Source organism: Ambystoma mexicanum, chromosome 8 (assembly GCF_040938575.1).
Source record: "Ambystoma mexicanum isolate Mex_15411 chromosome 8, UKY_AmexF1_1, whole genome shotgun sequence".
Classification (NCBI taxonomy): Eukaryota; Metazoa; Chordata; class Amphibia; order Caudata; family Ambystomatidae; genus Ambystoma; species Ambystoma mexicanum.
The window spans coordinates 315,079,189-315,094,409 of record NC_090929.1 but is presented as its reverse complement, the minus strand read 5'-3'; the positions used below and the strand labels follow the sequence as shown (position 1 = coordinate 315,094,409).

Genomic DNA, 15,221 nt, shown 5'->3' with positions numbered 1-15,221 from the left:
GGTAAGGCAAAAACATAAATTCCCAAAAAGTGGGAAAAAGTCACTTCCTATCCTTTTAGCACACCTAGAGTAATCCTCTGAGTGTTAGTCTAAGGCAAAACAAAAATAATACCCATTGTACTGCAGTGTAAGCTGCATTGTACAATGATAAAAAGTTACCACGAGTGATACAAAAGTAACCAAAAGTAGTAACATAGTAACACGACTAAGAGAAACAAGGTTTCCCAGTACTGAAAGCCTGAAGGACATATCAGTTTCCCCATATCCTATGAGCAAAGGCCAGTGTAGTGAAGCTTAAGGCTTCAACTGCACTGCAAAAAGTACAGGTCAGATTAAAAAATAACAGCAAAAAGTTTGGGGATTCCATAAAGGTGGAAGGCAAGGTGCAGTAAAGAGACATTTTTCCCAACAATTTCCATGTGGGTATAGGGGCTGGGTGGTTAGAGAGTATCCACTCAATTATCAGAGGCGAGTGGTGTGAGCGTGTTCTACCTTCATATGAGGCTCCTACAATGTTTCCCAGCTGGTCTAACCCTGTGAAGATGTAATCTATTCTCGTGTATATCTAGTGTACACTCGAGAAGAACGAGAATTCCTTCTTTCCCCAGTGTATCCACCTCCATATCTCTTCCTTTGTTAGTGTGTTCAGAGACTTAGTTGGGATGAAAGGAGGTCCGGGTGTGTTGTCTGATCTATCTAGGGCCGGGTCTATTGCGCAATTGAAGTCTCCATCTGAAATCCAGACCATGCCCTTATAAGGGGTACGTTTGGTGTATAGAATGCAGTAGAATGTGGCTGCATTGTGGTTGGGTGCATAAGTATTAATTAGGCGGACTTTCCTTTTGTCAAGAAAACCATGTACCAATATTAGACTTCCCTCTAGGTCTGTGTGAGTACGTAGTGGGTGGAAAGGTAGGCCAGTTGCTATCTAAATAAGTACCCTTCTGGCATAGTTGGAGTACGCAGACCCAAACCCCCTGCCTCTCTATTTTCCGAGTATCTGGGAATGTTTTGCTGGAGTTAGGTGTGTCTCAGCCTTTTGACGTAGTTATTTAGGCCACGTACATTTCATGTGGCTATCTTGAGGGTCTCAGCCATCTAGGTTGCATCTTCTGGTCCTCTGCTCCTCTCCTTCCCAGGGAGCTTTTTGCATTGTCTCTGCATCCTGTCGTGGTGAGTGGGCCTTTTCATGAGCTCGGTAGCGATTTGCAATGTCCCTGTGAATGGAGTTCTCTCCTTTCCTGCGCATTTCCAGTCCCACAGGGAACTGTTTTCATTGTCTTCTTTGTGGTATTAACTCATTGGTTCTTGTTAAATTCCTTGTTATGTGGTTATTTGGACTGTGTTGTAGCTTAAACAAAATAACTGCAACTAAAACTCTAGCACAACTTCTAACCTGTTGCCCACCGGTGTAGATCCGTAGAGGCATAGTCACCATTTGTTCTCGATGAACCTTGTGATTTGGTGGCCGAGTACTGGGGAGTACTCTTAGTTCTTTGAAATGGAGGTGTGGAGTCGAGCTCCCAGTCTCTATGGGTGGACGACCGGGGTCAGGAGTAGTGGTTCCCGGTTGTTGTGCCCCTCCCGTTGGTCCTGGCTGGGGGCTCGTCTATCAGTGTGAGTTCCAAAGGTTCATATGCGCAAAGTTCCCACCAAATTTCTCTTAACTTGGTTGTGCTGGCGGTGATCCGTTTATGATTCAGTTTCTTTTCCCTTCCATCTGTTGGGCCCACTGGGGCTATCTTGATTTTCCGGCATCTGCTCCATGTTGTATGAATCCATCCAGGTGTTTACTTCCTCTGGTGTCTCAAAGAAGAGAGATTTTCCTTTGTGTAGCACCTTCAGTTTTGCTGGGTAGTGGAGCATAGATTTTATCCCCTGGCGTCGGAGCCTCTCTTTGGTTGGTACAAACTGAGCCCGTCTCCTTTGAACCGGATGAATCGCTAGAACTGCCGAGTCTAGTCGGATCTCCCAGTCCGATCTGGAGTAGGCTAGTATCTTTTACTTGTCTCAATAGTTAAGGATTTTTGCTACAATGGGCCACAGAGGTACTCCTTGGGGGTTTCCTCTTGAGTGCTCCGTGGGCTCTTTCTACCATAAAGCCTTGCGACAGGGCTCCTGGCTCTATTTCCTGGAGGAGCATATTTTCTTTGAAATGGGTGGGATCTCTACCCTCTGCCCCCTCAGGTAGACCTAGGATCCGAATATTACTCCTCTTTGCCCTTCCTTCTGCGTCTTCAGCCCTGTCTTGTAGCATCCAGACTTTGGCCGTTAGGTTTTGGACTGTTATCTGTAGTTCTTTGGTGGAGGATGAGGTCTCATCTAATTTCTATTCTGTATCGCCCACTCTGCTGGCTAGGTTGCGCACATCTTGGCGCAGGAGGCTCATATCGCTTTTTATTTCCCCTATGTGGGTTTCCATGGATGTCCGCATGGCTGCGATTGCCTCTAGGAACTTGTTGTCAGAGTCATTCTGCTGGGGGTCGTGTTGTCTACTATGTGAATGGTCCACAGGGTGTGTAGGGTTTGACTTGGGGTCAGTTTTCTTTGCTACAATGGGCCATGGAGGTGCTCCAGGGGGGTTTCCTCGTAAGTACTCCGTGGGCTCTGTCTACCTTGAAGCCTTGCGACAGGGCTCCTCGCCCTATTTCCTGGAGGAGCATGTTTTCTTTAAAATTGGTGGGATCTCTAGGATCTTGTTGTCAGTGTCATTCTGCTATGGGTTGTGTCCTCTACTCGGCGAATGGTCCATGGGGTGTATAGGGTCTGCTTGGGGTCAGTTTTCTTTGCGTAGGATTCCAACATCATCTGTTTAGGCTGAGTGGCCACCTTCCTCCTTCCTTCCGGCATGAGGAATTAGTCCTTGTTTCTATGTTGTTCTGGGAATGTGATCTCTCTTGTGAATCTGGGAATTAATATCTCATATGGAGGAACACGGGTCAGATTCCCTGCTCTGTTTTGTTTGATAGCTCTCTGTGTATAGGTGGCTTTTTCTGCTGCTGGGTGGTCTGATGGCAGTGCACAGTATTTTGTTGTGGGGTTTAATGACTTGGGAGCAGCTGCGCGCCAGGGCTCCTCACAATGCCTTTTATCAGGCTTGTGTGGGCTTAGGTAAGTTCAGACACAGTCTCCTGTTGTGCGGATCAGGAATGAGACAGAGTGGGAACTGGCCTGTCTGTCTGCAGGTCGATGTAGCATTGTGCTGAAAAGGCCCAGGGAGAGGATTGCTCGTGCTACTGACCGCTGCCCGGTTTAGGTGAATGGAGGAGGAGGCGGACTTTCTTCCGACCGATCAGCGGGCTGGGGCTTGTGTAGCTGCACAGTCTGGTCCCTCACTTGCTGGGGCTGCCTTTATTTATTTATTTAATATTTATATTGCGCCGGTGGCTCGCGAGCCTCGGGGCACAGATACATGAACACGCTACAATGGACAGTGACTCTACGGAACAGGCCTTACAATGATGCTGTGCAGTACAGAGCTAGTATGCGCTCTTACCGCTTTGTCTTCTGAAGTGAATGCAGGCAATTACACGCAGGATCAGTATTAATAGGATCCGGCAGCAGGGAGGGGGGGAGTTGTTGCTGTGGGATAAAAGGGGTTTGTAATCTTTCATTGCCTGTTATATTGAAAACCGCTAATAAAAATGTATTGTAAAAAAGAATAGGATCCGGCGGGGAGCTCGCTCGGTCGTGTCCTGCTCACATTGCGGCTAGCCACGGCCCCCAGCCCTGGAAACATAACCCAACAACCAAATACTTCAGGACATATCCGCCTCCTCCTCTTTTGCAGAACTATGGCCTACCTAACAGGACTGACATGCATCCAAGCTATCAAAAAAACATTCTTTGCCTGCTGGATTCCTCCCTCACTGTGTAGCATAATTTCATGCTTTCCCGTCCTCTTACCCTTGCTCACTTTCTCCCCACTAGCAGACCAAGGTCTGGATACCGCTGGAGTTGGCACAGCGTGACACTCCACATACAAGCCTTGGCACTCTGAAACCACTACTGCTGTGATTCGGCACAAATGTTACATCTTAGACTAATGTCCCATCTATGATGAAGATTGTGAAATAATCTTATTGATGGAAGGCCCTAGCACTTAGTCACTTTTTGTGGTGGGCTAAATGATTAGCACAAGATCATGCCTTTTGACTGTCAATAAAGACATCAAATATCATTCTCATAATCTTTTCAAAAGTACTAATATTCAGTGACAGAAAATGTACACAACGAAAATATAGAATGTATCATCACTATCAATCACTGCTTTAAAACAATGCAAACATTTTATCAGATAGACTTACCAACAAGATCATGCAAACCTAAAATGTGGTCAGGATTCTGCTGAATTACATTGCATGCAGCCTAGAAAATAATACAAATAAAATTAATTATACTAAAAATGCAAAAATGCTAAAATATCTTGCCAAATAAACAAGGTGAAATTTTAGAGCTACAATTGTCTTCAAACAGAATACATTTTCAACTGATGTTAAATGGGATCTATGTGAGTGCAGCGCATTGATCACATAGAAGACTTGTCGCCCGCATCCCCCTTCCTGCTCCCCCCAGCGCACTTACCTTCTCGGAGCACACAGAGAAGTGTGCTGCCGAGACCCCTGTATCCCTTGCAGCGTCAGTTCCTACACACGGTCGGAGCTGGCGTTGCAGAGTCCTTTTCTTTTCTTAAACCTTGTCCTCCGCTCTCCATCTAACGGAAGCAGAGAGATCATGTTGTTGCCATTGCATTACACCGTCACGTTAGTTTCGCTTTTATCCTTCAATTGCTTTTAGCTTTTAATTGTTTTAGCTATTTATAATTCCCTCGTGTATTCTTGATTGTACCTGTGACCTTCATGCACTGATTCATTGATTGTTAGAATTGTATCGTCTCCGCTGCATTGTGCGATTTAAAACAGAGTAATCCTTTACTCTGCACGCACTGCTGCGGCTCTGAACTACACTTCCCAGAATTTCATTTAGTTCACAGTGCGCATTGAACTGAGCCCGCCGTCTGTGCCGGTACACTTTCCAAACATGTGCTACAAAGCGTGTCTCCTCTTTCCCCCACAATTTAAGCCTAATTACTTGAGCACTTCTAGTCAAATCTTTCACCCTGTTAAGCAGAATACTGCAGAAACTAACATATCTCAAATAAAATCGCTCTCCACGCCGACATTAAATCTGGCCTTGCTGGATACTAGATCACTTGCCAACACACTTTTGGCGTACATGACTTCATCTTGGAATACAAGGTGGATGTCAGGTGCGTCACAGAAACATGGCTTTCTGACGCTCATGGAGCTTCCATTGAGCGACCGACCCCACCTGGATACGTTTTCTTTGGAAAGCATAGAAAGGAAGACCTGGGGGTGGGGGGTGGCCATAATATATAAAGAAAGAGCTTGGTATATACAAAGCCAAAATAGGGTGTGACGGCTGTGACACATCACGCTTATTCCAAATTCTAACCACAACATTAATTTTATACAGCTCTATCAACCTCCTGGAGAATCAGTAAGGTTTAACGAGGACCTTGTGAATGTCTTAACTCCCATGCAATCTACCAATGCTGCAGTGGTACTTCTAGGAGATCTGAACCTCTATCAAGTTCTTGATAATCACACAAGTCCTCCTTAGTATGGGTGTCCAACAGAAGAGCCTCTAGCAAAAATAAATAATTTGAAGGTACTATCATGGAATTCGAGAGGTTACAACTCATTCCTTTTAGAACCGAGAAAATCCTATATCTTTGGTTCCTTTGATTTGATTTTTCTTCAGGAAACCTGGTTGACTTGTGAAATGGGAATAGATGAATTTACCACGTACCATCAATTAGCAGCAATGTCAGAAGGAGGGAGACCCGCGGGGGGTTTGATGATAAGCTGTAAAAATAATGCTAACTATGAAATCAGAATATTATCAAATGTGAAACAGGGTATTTTAATAGTGAGACTGGAGTTGAAATCCTTAAATATGGGCCAGAACTAGATTTTGGTAAACTTATATTGGAATCCTAGTAAGGTTGGCCTCTTGGATTTTTTATCACAACTCTCCGATCTTCTGGTTGAGATGCTATCCCGATTTCCTATGGATGATATATTAATAGCTGGAGATTTGAACTCTCAATGTTTAACAACAAAAGATCAAGCCACAGGAAAAACGCATCACCAGACGCAGAATGGAATAATGTGGGTACATTTTATGAAGGGTTGGGACTTCTGGATTCTTAATGGAAATATTAGGGGAGATATCCCGAGTATCCCAGCATTCTCTACAATTGATTACTTTTTTGCTTCTAGTAATATCTATGAAAACTGTGCTACTTTACGGATAGAGGAAGGAAATGTTGATGACCATGCTATGCTTAAATTAATAATAGATGTCAACTTGTCCACAACTGTTTCCACATATACAGATATATTGACTGTGAATTTGGCTGGTAACTGTATTCGAAAATTTGATAGAGGTGGAAAAAGTTTGACCAACAAAGTCCAAAATATGGTAGCTAATGTCTCTGACTTGCGAATGTATGATACATGTAGTCCTTCTAATTTTCATTTGTTTCTAATGGATTTGAACCCTCAGAAACAAAATAACCAAACTCACAAATTGTTTCATAAGCATGCATTTAACGACCAGATATTGCAACAGAAGAGATCTATAAGATCTAAAAAAAACTGAGTTAAGAAGATCGAATCTTGATAGGAAATCGTTTGAGAGTGCGCTAATCTCCATTAATAATGAATATAGAAATTGGAAAAGATCATTCAAGTCAACTATCTTCCAGCAAGATGGTGAAACTATGTTAAGGGTAATGAGTCAGAGAAACTCAAGAAACTTCTGGGCTATTTTAGGGGCTAAGCAAGATCAGCAGGTGGGAAATCAATTCTCTGCACTACAAGAACACTCATGGGTGGATCACTTTTTGAGGGTATACGGGGCGGTAGACTCTGATATAGATAACAATTGGGAATCAGCTCACTGGTCACTCTCTTATAGTAAAGCTGATATAGAGCTTTTAATAAGGAGCTCTTCTACATTGAGAGCGGCTGGGCCAAATGGGCTGGGCAATTGGACATTGAAAATTAATCCTTCACTGTGGGCCCATCTGCTGAAAATTACTGTTTGATCAAATTATTAGAACAAAACGGCTCCCAGAGTCTTCGAAAAATTCAATCACAATTCCCATCTTTAAAAAAGGGGATAGACTCCTAGCAGTGAATTATAGGCCAATTTCGTTATTAGATGCTGATAGTAAAATCTTTGTTGGCTTAATTCCAAGGGAGCTAGAAGATTGGGCCAAATCAAATGGTATAATTCCGAAACAACAAACCGGCTTCAGAAAGGGACTATCCACCTCCTTGAATGGTCTGATTCTTAGCTGTTTGAATGGAGATGTGGGAAACAAAGATAATAAACCTCTCTTTGGAGAGTGGATTGATCTCACCCAAGCCTTTGATACGGTTAATCGGTCACTTATGTGGAAGAAATTGCATGCTTGGGGAGTTTCTTCACACTTGCTCTCTATTCTAGTTGAACTCCATCAAAATACTAGAATGAGAGTAAGAATTTCTAAAAGTGGCCAATTAACAGCCCCAATACGGGTAGAGAGAGGGGTACGCCAGGGCTGCTTGATAGCGCCTCTCCTATTTGTTCTCTTTATGGCTGATTTAGGAATGGACTTTGATGATAGTGGGCTAATACCACCACAGATAGGTTCAACTAAAATTAATTGGTTGGCCTATGCCGATGATGTGGTGGTACTGGACCACTCACAGGTCGGCCTTCAGAGATTGCTTCATACACTTGACCTATATGCCCAAAAGAAAGATCTTAAGATTAATCCGGAGAAATCGAGGATCCTTATATTTAAACAACCAAAGAAAATAGTCAAGAACTATTCGTGGGAATTGGACTATAGAAAAATTGAGATAGTCTCTGAGCTAACATATTTGGGAGCCTTAATTAAATCCTACCCGACTAAGAGTCATCTATTATAAATTATTAATTTAAAAACCCTTAAGTTGGGGGCACAGATGAAAAGGATAAAAATGAAATTTTGTAAATTCTCTATACTCCCATTGATAAAAATTCTATATAGGAAAGGTGGTCCCGATCATTCTGTATAGTATGGATACAAATCTACTCGCACTGGATGTGAATTGGGACTTGATTGAATCAAAACTCTGGAAAACAACATTATCTCTTCCAAATTGCGTTCCAATTGTTTCTTTGAGGTTTGAATTGGGGCTCTCCTATTTAAGATTGTGGTTGGAGTGGAAATGGATTTCCCTGTATAGGTCCCTGTTGGTTCCTATAAAGGATTCACTTTACAAGGACTTGTCCATCCTGCTCCATGATAATACTAATATATTTCTTGAAAAACTAAGGCTGAAATGTCAAGATCTACTGGACAGTCTAGACTGTACAACAGATATGCTGATCCAAAACCCTATGAAAGTGAAAGATAACCTGAAAAGATGGGATTGGGCGACCACCGGAGAGAGGATGAAGATGACTAAATTATCACAATTGTTTTCCAGTATTGGTAGAAAAAGGACAAGTCTTCCCCCTTACCTGGAAAAATATCCGGATAAACGCTCCAGGGATATTTTTTGGAGGTTTAGACTTAATTTACTACCTACCCTGGAAATTCAATCGGCCAGACACTTGACTCAATCTCGGAACTGTTGTACAAAATGTGATGCTAACGAATGTCAAACACTAAAGCATCTGGTAATTAAGTGTACTGGTACAAGGGAGATGAGAATTTTGAGACTGAGAAGATTTGTACACGATATCAGCTGGTTAGATATAGAGGAATTTTGGTCCAGAGCTTCCTCTGGGACTGAGACTTTTCTAACAGCTGAAATGGTAAGATTACTGAGAGATCTAAAGTTAGATAACTACCAAAAGGAACTGGGATGAGAGTTATAATTTTATCAATATTTTAGTTTTAATTGTTTTTGTTTTGCTTTTTTTCTTTGTCTCTTTGATATCAGTCTAAATGTATTTAAATGAAATATGTATTGTTCTCTGTTTTTTTGAATTTTCTATTTGTGAAATGTTTTCTATGTAAAGAAAAGGGTAAAAAGTCATATACTTTGGCTAATGCACAATAAAAAAAAAATAAAAAAAAAAAGATCTGAACCTCTGGAAGGGACATCCCAAGGATAAGAAAGCCCTAGAGCTAGAAAAATACCTTAAGAATCATAACATAATCATCCACAACTCCGGCCCAACACATATAAAAGGGAATACCCTTGACTGGGTAGGGAGTTGTAATATCTCCCTTACAGAATTTAAAATAACACCTTGTGTCTGGTCCGATCACTTTTCTATTGTTTGCCAACTCCACCTCCTGTCAACATTAAAAAAACAGCATGAACCTGTCCGGAAAATACAAAACAGGGACTATCAGGCCATTAAGGCTGCTGATCTTCTAGATTGTATGAACAATCTAATGAATAAAACTGAGGACTCAGACGATCCTGACACCCGCATAACCATTATGTTAGACAGATATGCTCCCCTGAAAGCAAGAAACATTAGAGACACTCCCAATCACAAGAAATGGTTCTCTCCGGATCTAGTCCAATTTAAAGCTAGCAAGAGGCAGATGGAACATATCTGGTTGAAAAATAAAACCCCCAGTAATTAAGCAGCATGTAAACTCAAGGAACAAGAATATAAGGCGAAGATTACTGAAACAAAAGCTAGTTTTTAAAACGACCAGATAAACCAGGCAGGAAACCAAACAAAAGAGCTTTTTAGACTTTTTAAATCCTGGGAACAACCTAGAGCTCTTGATCCGATTATCAAACCTACTAAGGAAGACTGCTTGCATGTTCAAAAAGCTTTTTCAGATAAATTGCAGCTTGCTCAAAATAGAATCAGGGAAGATTTGGTGAGGCAGGAGCCACCCTTAATAGCCGGCAAACATGAATGTAAGGAGGAGGGCAGCATGAGGGTAAATGTGGATGCTCAAAATCATGGGGTTCCGTCCATGGGGTTCTGCTTCTCCATTGAAGAAATCCATGATATACTAAAAGCTATGCATCCCACCAGCTGCCCTGGAGATCTTATCCCATCTAAGATAATTGTGAAACACAGGACATTTTTGGACTACTTTTTTGTTTGTCAATGCTTCATTTAGAAGAACAAGTTACTTACCAACTGTAACGTTCTTTCAACTGGATGTTCCTCCCACGTATTCCTCATCTTGTGATAATTCGTTATCTCCAGCTTCGCTGCTTCGGAAAAAAAAATTCTCGGCAGAGGGCGCTGTGCTTGAGGTCGTGGCAACGATTGTCCCTCGACATCACTGATGGTATAAATAGCTCAAGCCGCGCCCGTTGCTTCAGTTCTGTTTTTTCGATGAAATATATATATATATATATATATATAGGAGGAACACCCAGGCGTGTCCCATGACCGATACATTCTTCGTGAGAGGAAAGTGTAAGAAACGTAAACTGTACTGTGGGGTAGGATGGGAGGGTCGATGAGGAATACGTGGGAGGAACATCCAGTCGAAAGAACGTTACAGTTGGTAAGTAACTTGTTCTTCGAATGGATTGCGTCCTCCCACGTATTCCTCATCTTGTGATAGGCTCCCATTGCAGTATCAATTTTTGGAGGCGGGAGTACTAATTTCAGTTTTCGTTGACAGAATGCAGAACTGCCCTTGCAAATAAACCCTTGTTAGAGGAGGCAGTGTCCAAACAATAATGTTTAACAAAGGTATGCATTGTTTTCCAGGTTGCAGCTGCACAAATATCTGCTGCTGGGACTCCCCTCTTTAGAGCCGCAGAAGTAGCCATTCCCCTTGTAGAATGGGGACGAAGCCCATCTGGTGGTTCTTTTCCCGCTAACCTGTAGCATTCAACTATGGCTAATATGATCCAGCGGGAAATGGTCTGTTTTGTTACAGATAAGCCTAATTTATGACCAGTATAACCCACAAACAGATGGTCATCTTGTCTCAATTTAGCCATCCTTGAGATGTAAAAACTAAGAGCCCTCTTGGGATCTAATCTGTGTAATCTCTCCTCTTCTTTGCCCAGATGAGAAGGAGGATAAAAGGTTGGTAGTACTATTTTTTGTGACAAATGGAAGTCCGAGACTTCTCTTGGCAAGAACGAAGGTTTAACTTTAAGGACTACCTTATCTTTATAAAAAAAAGTATATGGTGGTTTGCATGAGAGAGCCTGAAGTTCGCTAACCCTGCGGGCTGATGATAGGGCCACAAGGAGGACAGTTTTTAGAGTCAAAAGCCTCAATGGACATGAGTGCAGAGGCTCAAAAGGTTTGCAAGTCAAGAATTTTAATACTAAATTTAAGTCCCAAGTTGGTACATGAAAAGGTACTGGAGGGTATACATTAGTAAACCCCTTTAAGAATTGAATTATTAACGGTATTTTGAAATATGAAACCTCTTCCGAGGAGCGCTTGAAAATGGACAGCGCAGCAAGGTATCCTTTGATTGTTCCTATCTGGAGCCCCAGATTAGCTAGATGTAGTAGAAAAGAGAGCACCATTGGGGTGCCACACTGAAAAGGGTCCACATCCTTGTCTTTGACCAGTTACTAAACCTGTTCCAGCGACATCGGTACAAAGACTTTGTTGCTGGTCTTCTGGCCGAAAGCAAGATTTCCATTACGTCATCCGGAAGATCCCAATCTTTGTATCTCAAACTCTCAGAAACCATGCGTGAAGGTTGAGTGTCTTGACCTCTGGATGGAGAACCCGACCTTCCTCTTGCGAGAGAAGATCCTCTCTTTGCGGAAGACGTATTGGAGGGCAGATGGACATGTCTAGAAGGTCCGGGTACCACGTCCTCCTGGCCCAATCCGGGGCAATTAGGATCATGGTTTTCCTGAACTTTCTCAACCTCCTGATTACTTGAGGAATCACGGGGACTGGGGGAAACGCGTACAGCAGTGGAAACTTCCACTCCACTACGAATGCGTCTCCCAGAGCTCCTCTTTGAGGAAATTCCCTTGAGCAGTACTGATCGCACTTCCGGTTGATCGCGGTGGCAAACAGATCCACTTGAGGGGTTCCCCAAAGGGCGAAGATCTCCAGAAGGACTTCCTGAGCCAGCTCCCACTCGTGAGAGACCGTGCTCTACCTGCTCAGAGCGTCTGCCGCTGTGTTCTTCTCTCCGGCTAGGTGAATTGCTGACGGAGAGATTCCTTCTCGTATTGCCCAGAACCAGAGCTGCATTGCTTCTCTGCACAGTGGCAGTGACCCTACCCCTCCTCTTTTGTTGAGGTAGTACATGGCCACCGTGTTGTCCGTCATTATCAGGACATTCTTTCCCTGTACAGAGGGCAGAAAGGCCTTCAGAGCTAGTCTGATTGCCCTCAGCTCCAACGTGGAGGAGGTGACAGGTGATCGAAAGATGTTCCTGAGCTTCTTCTGGAGAACTTGCTCTGATCAACCAGTCGTCCAGGTAGGGATACATGTGAATACCTCCTCTCCTGAGACCTGCTGCCACAACCGCCAACAGTTTGGTGAAAACCCTCGGGGCGGAGGTCAACCCGAATGGCAGAACTCGAAACTGATAATGAGAATTGCCAATCGCGAACCTCAGGTACTTTCTGTGCTTTGGATGGATTGGCACATGAAAGTAAGCATCCTGAAGGTCCAATGATACCAACCAATCTTGGAGTTGGAGAGTCTGAAGGATCAGAGAAAGAGTCACCATCTTGAACTTGTCCTTCCTGAGGAACTTGTTCAAGTTTCTCAAGTCAAAGATGGGTCTCAGTCCTCCGTCCTTTTTTGGGATGAGAAAATATGGGGAGTACCAACCCATGTTCCTCTCCGCTACAGGTACCAGTTCTATGGCACCTTTCTCTAGCAGGGTTAAAATTTCCTACAACAGGAGCGGATCCGGAATTTTGGCAGAGTTGACTCCCGGTGGATGATTCTGAGGCCTTTTTTAGAAAGGGGAGACAGTAACCTTGGGCTACTGTTTCCAGTGCCCAAGCACCTGAGGTAATGCCCCGCCATTCCTTCAGATGCTGAGAGATCCTGCCTACCACTGGTGTTTTGTGCAACAAGGTCTCAGAGGCATTTGGGGGCGGCTGCAGGAGTGGCTGAGGGTACAGATGCCGCTCCTGGGGCTGATTTTGCACATCTTCCTCCTGCTCCACGAGGGAAGTTTCTTTTTCCCCTTTGAGAAGCCTGTCCTCTTCCTCTACCAAAAGAGGAGTAGTATCGAAAAGAACGACCCCTCCAGGAAGATGAGCCAGAATAGGGTTTTAGAGGCTGGCGCAAAGAGGCACTAAGTAATTTAGCTGCCGCTTTCGAGGTCTGAAGTTTTTCTAGGCTTTCATCAGCCTTTCTGCTTCGAGCCATCAAAGGGCATGTTGAGGAGTCTATCTTGCACATCTGGTGCAAACCCCGACTTCCTCAACCACGCAAATCTGCGTAGCACAACGCTTGCAGCCATGGCTCTGCTGATACTATCCGCAGTATCCAGTCCAGACTGGAGACATTCCCCCATTGCCTCCTTCCCGTGTTTGACTATATTCAGGAAGCCTTCCCTTTCCTCGCCTTCCGGAATATGATCAGCCGCCGCCGAAATACAGTCCCACAGGGTATGGGTAAACCTGGCTAGGGTACAGGTGACATTTGCCGACTTAAGTGCCATACTGCCTGACGTGAAAACCTTACGTGCCCAGGCATCAATTTTTTTATCCTCTCTATCTGGAGGGATAGTTGGATAAGCAGTTTGTTTTGAAGTAGATGCTGCCTGAATGACTAAACTCTCTGGAGTCGGATGTTTATACAAATATTCAGGATCCGTTCCAGCTGGTCTATATTTTCTTGGAAAAATGCTATCTGCAGCAGCAATAGTTTCTGGTTTCTCCCAGTTTTTCTCCACAGTCCTTTGAAGTGCCCTGTGAAAAGGGAGAACAGGACCTTTCTGAGGTCCCTTGACGATTATATCCGTCATGTCATCGTGTTCAAAAATGGGTGAAGTATTACCCCAACCCATATATTCAACTACCCTGGTCATAAGACCCCTGTACCCAGCATCTGCATGCTCTGCAGGATCAGGTTTGGCGAACTCTAATTCTGGGGATGTGTCAACTCCACTGGCAGAATGTAGAGTATCACTCAGGTCTCTTATTCTAGATTCCTGGTCAATAAGTTCCTCAGGAACTTGTCTTGTACCATAAGTAACTCCCAAAGGAGTAACCTTGTCTTCTTCTGAAGCAGACTCTTCATAGATTGCTGACATAGATTTGAAAAAGTCTGACCTGGGCAAAGGAGTGAATCTCCTTTTTTCCTCTTCCATCTGCTTCGAAGGAATTGGCAAATCCCTCGAAGTTTTCGAAGGTGTCTTCGAAGTCTTCAAAGTCTTCGAAGATGACTTTGATAATGGCGTCGATGACGCATTTGGATTTGGCGTTGAAATTATCGACGTCGAGGGCATCAACGAAGTTGTCGAAGTCTTCGACGACTTGTGTTTCTTGCATGGCACTGGAGAGGTGCTCGACTCTCGAAGAGTCTTCGACGGTTTTACGTCGACTCAAGATTTTTTGGATTCCTCTACGCTACCGGTCTTAGCCATGGTAGCCTTGGACTTCCCTTTGTCATCCAATGGAGCGACTTTAGGGGTATGGCTTTTTCGAGGGTCTTTTGAGGGGGTCGGGCCGCATTCTGGAAAACCTCCATCATCTTTTTGCGGAATTCTTCCCACTTACTGGGAGAATCCGATTTAGTCGGAGAACAAATTTCTTCGGTCGACTCTGAAGAAGAAGAAGATGATGATGCGGGAGATCTGTGTCTCCTCTTCATTTTTTCCGATGATGACGAAGAGTGTCTCGATCTACTCCTAGATCGAGATCTCTTTGAGTGCCTATGGTGATCCGATTCCTTATAATCAGTCGCTTTCTTGTGTCTTTTTGACAAAACCTTTTTTGAGGCCTCCCTCCCCACCGACAGTTTACCTCTCCTCTCACGAAGAGCTTTTTCGGTCATAGATTGGCAGGACCCGCAGTCGTCGGTTCGGTGACTGGAACCGAGACACCAGAGACAAATCCGGTGGGGATCGGTGATCGACATCTTAGATCCACAATCTGCACACTTCTTAAACCCAGTTCTGGGTGTCGAAGGTGTCGAAGATGATGACATTTTCTTCACAGAAAATAGAAGCGCGCCGTTCTCGATAGCGAAGCGATCGGAAAAACGGAACTGAA

General features: G+C 43.8%; 1 protein-coding gene across 1 annotated transcript in view; it reads right to left on the bottom strand.

The window, feature by feature from the left end:
- The window catches only part of DPP7 (dipeptidyl peptidase 7), a 3,316,481-nt gene that overhangs the window by 1,544,997 nt on the left and 1,756,263 nt on the right, over positions 1-15,221 (bottom strand). The window contains exon 7 of the mRNA XM_069612152.1: positions 4,308-4,368. Coding sequence (XP_069468253.1) covers positions 4,308-4,368 — 61 coding nt within the window. The remainder of the gene's footprint in view (positions 1-4,307; positions 4,369-15,221) is intronic.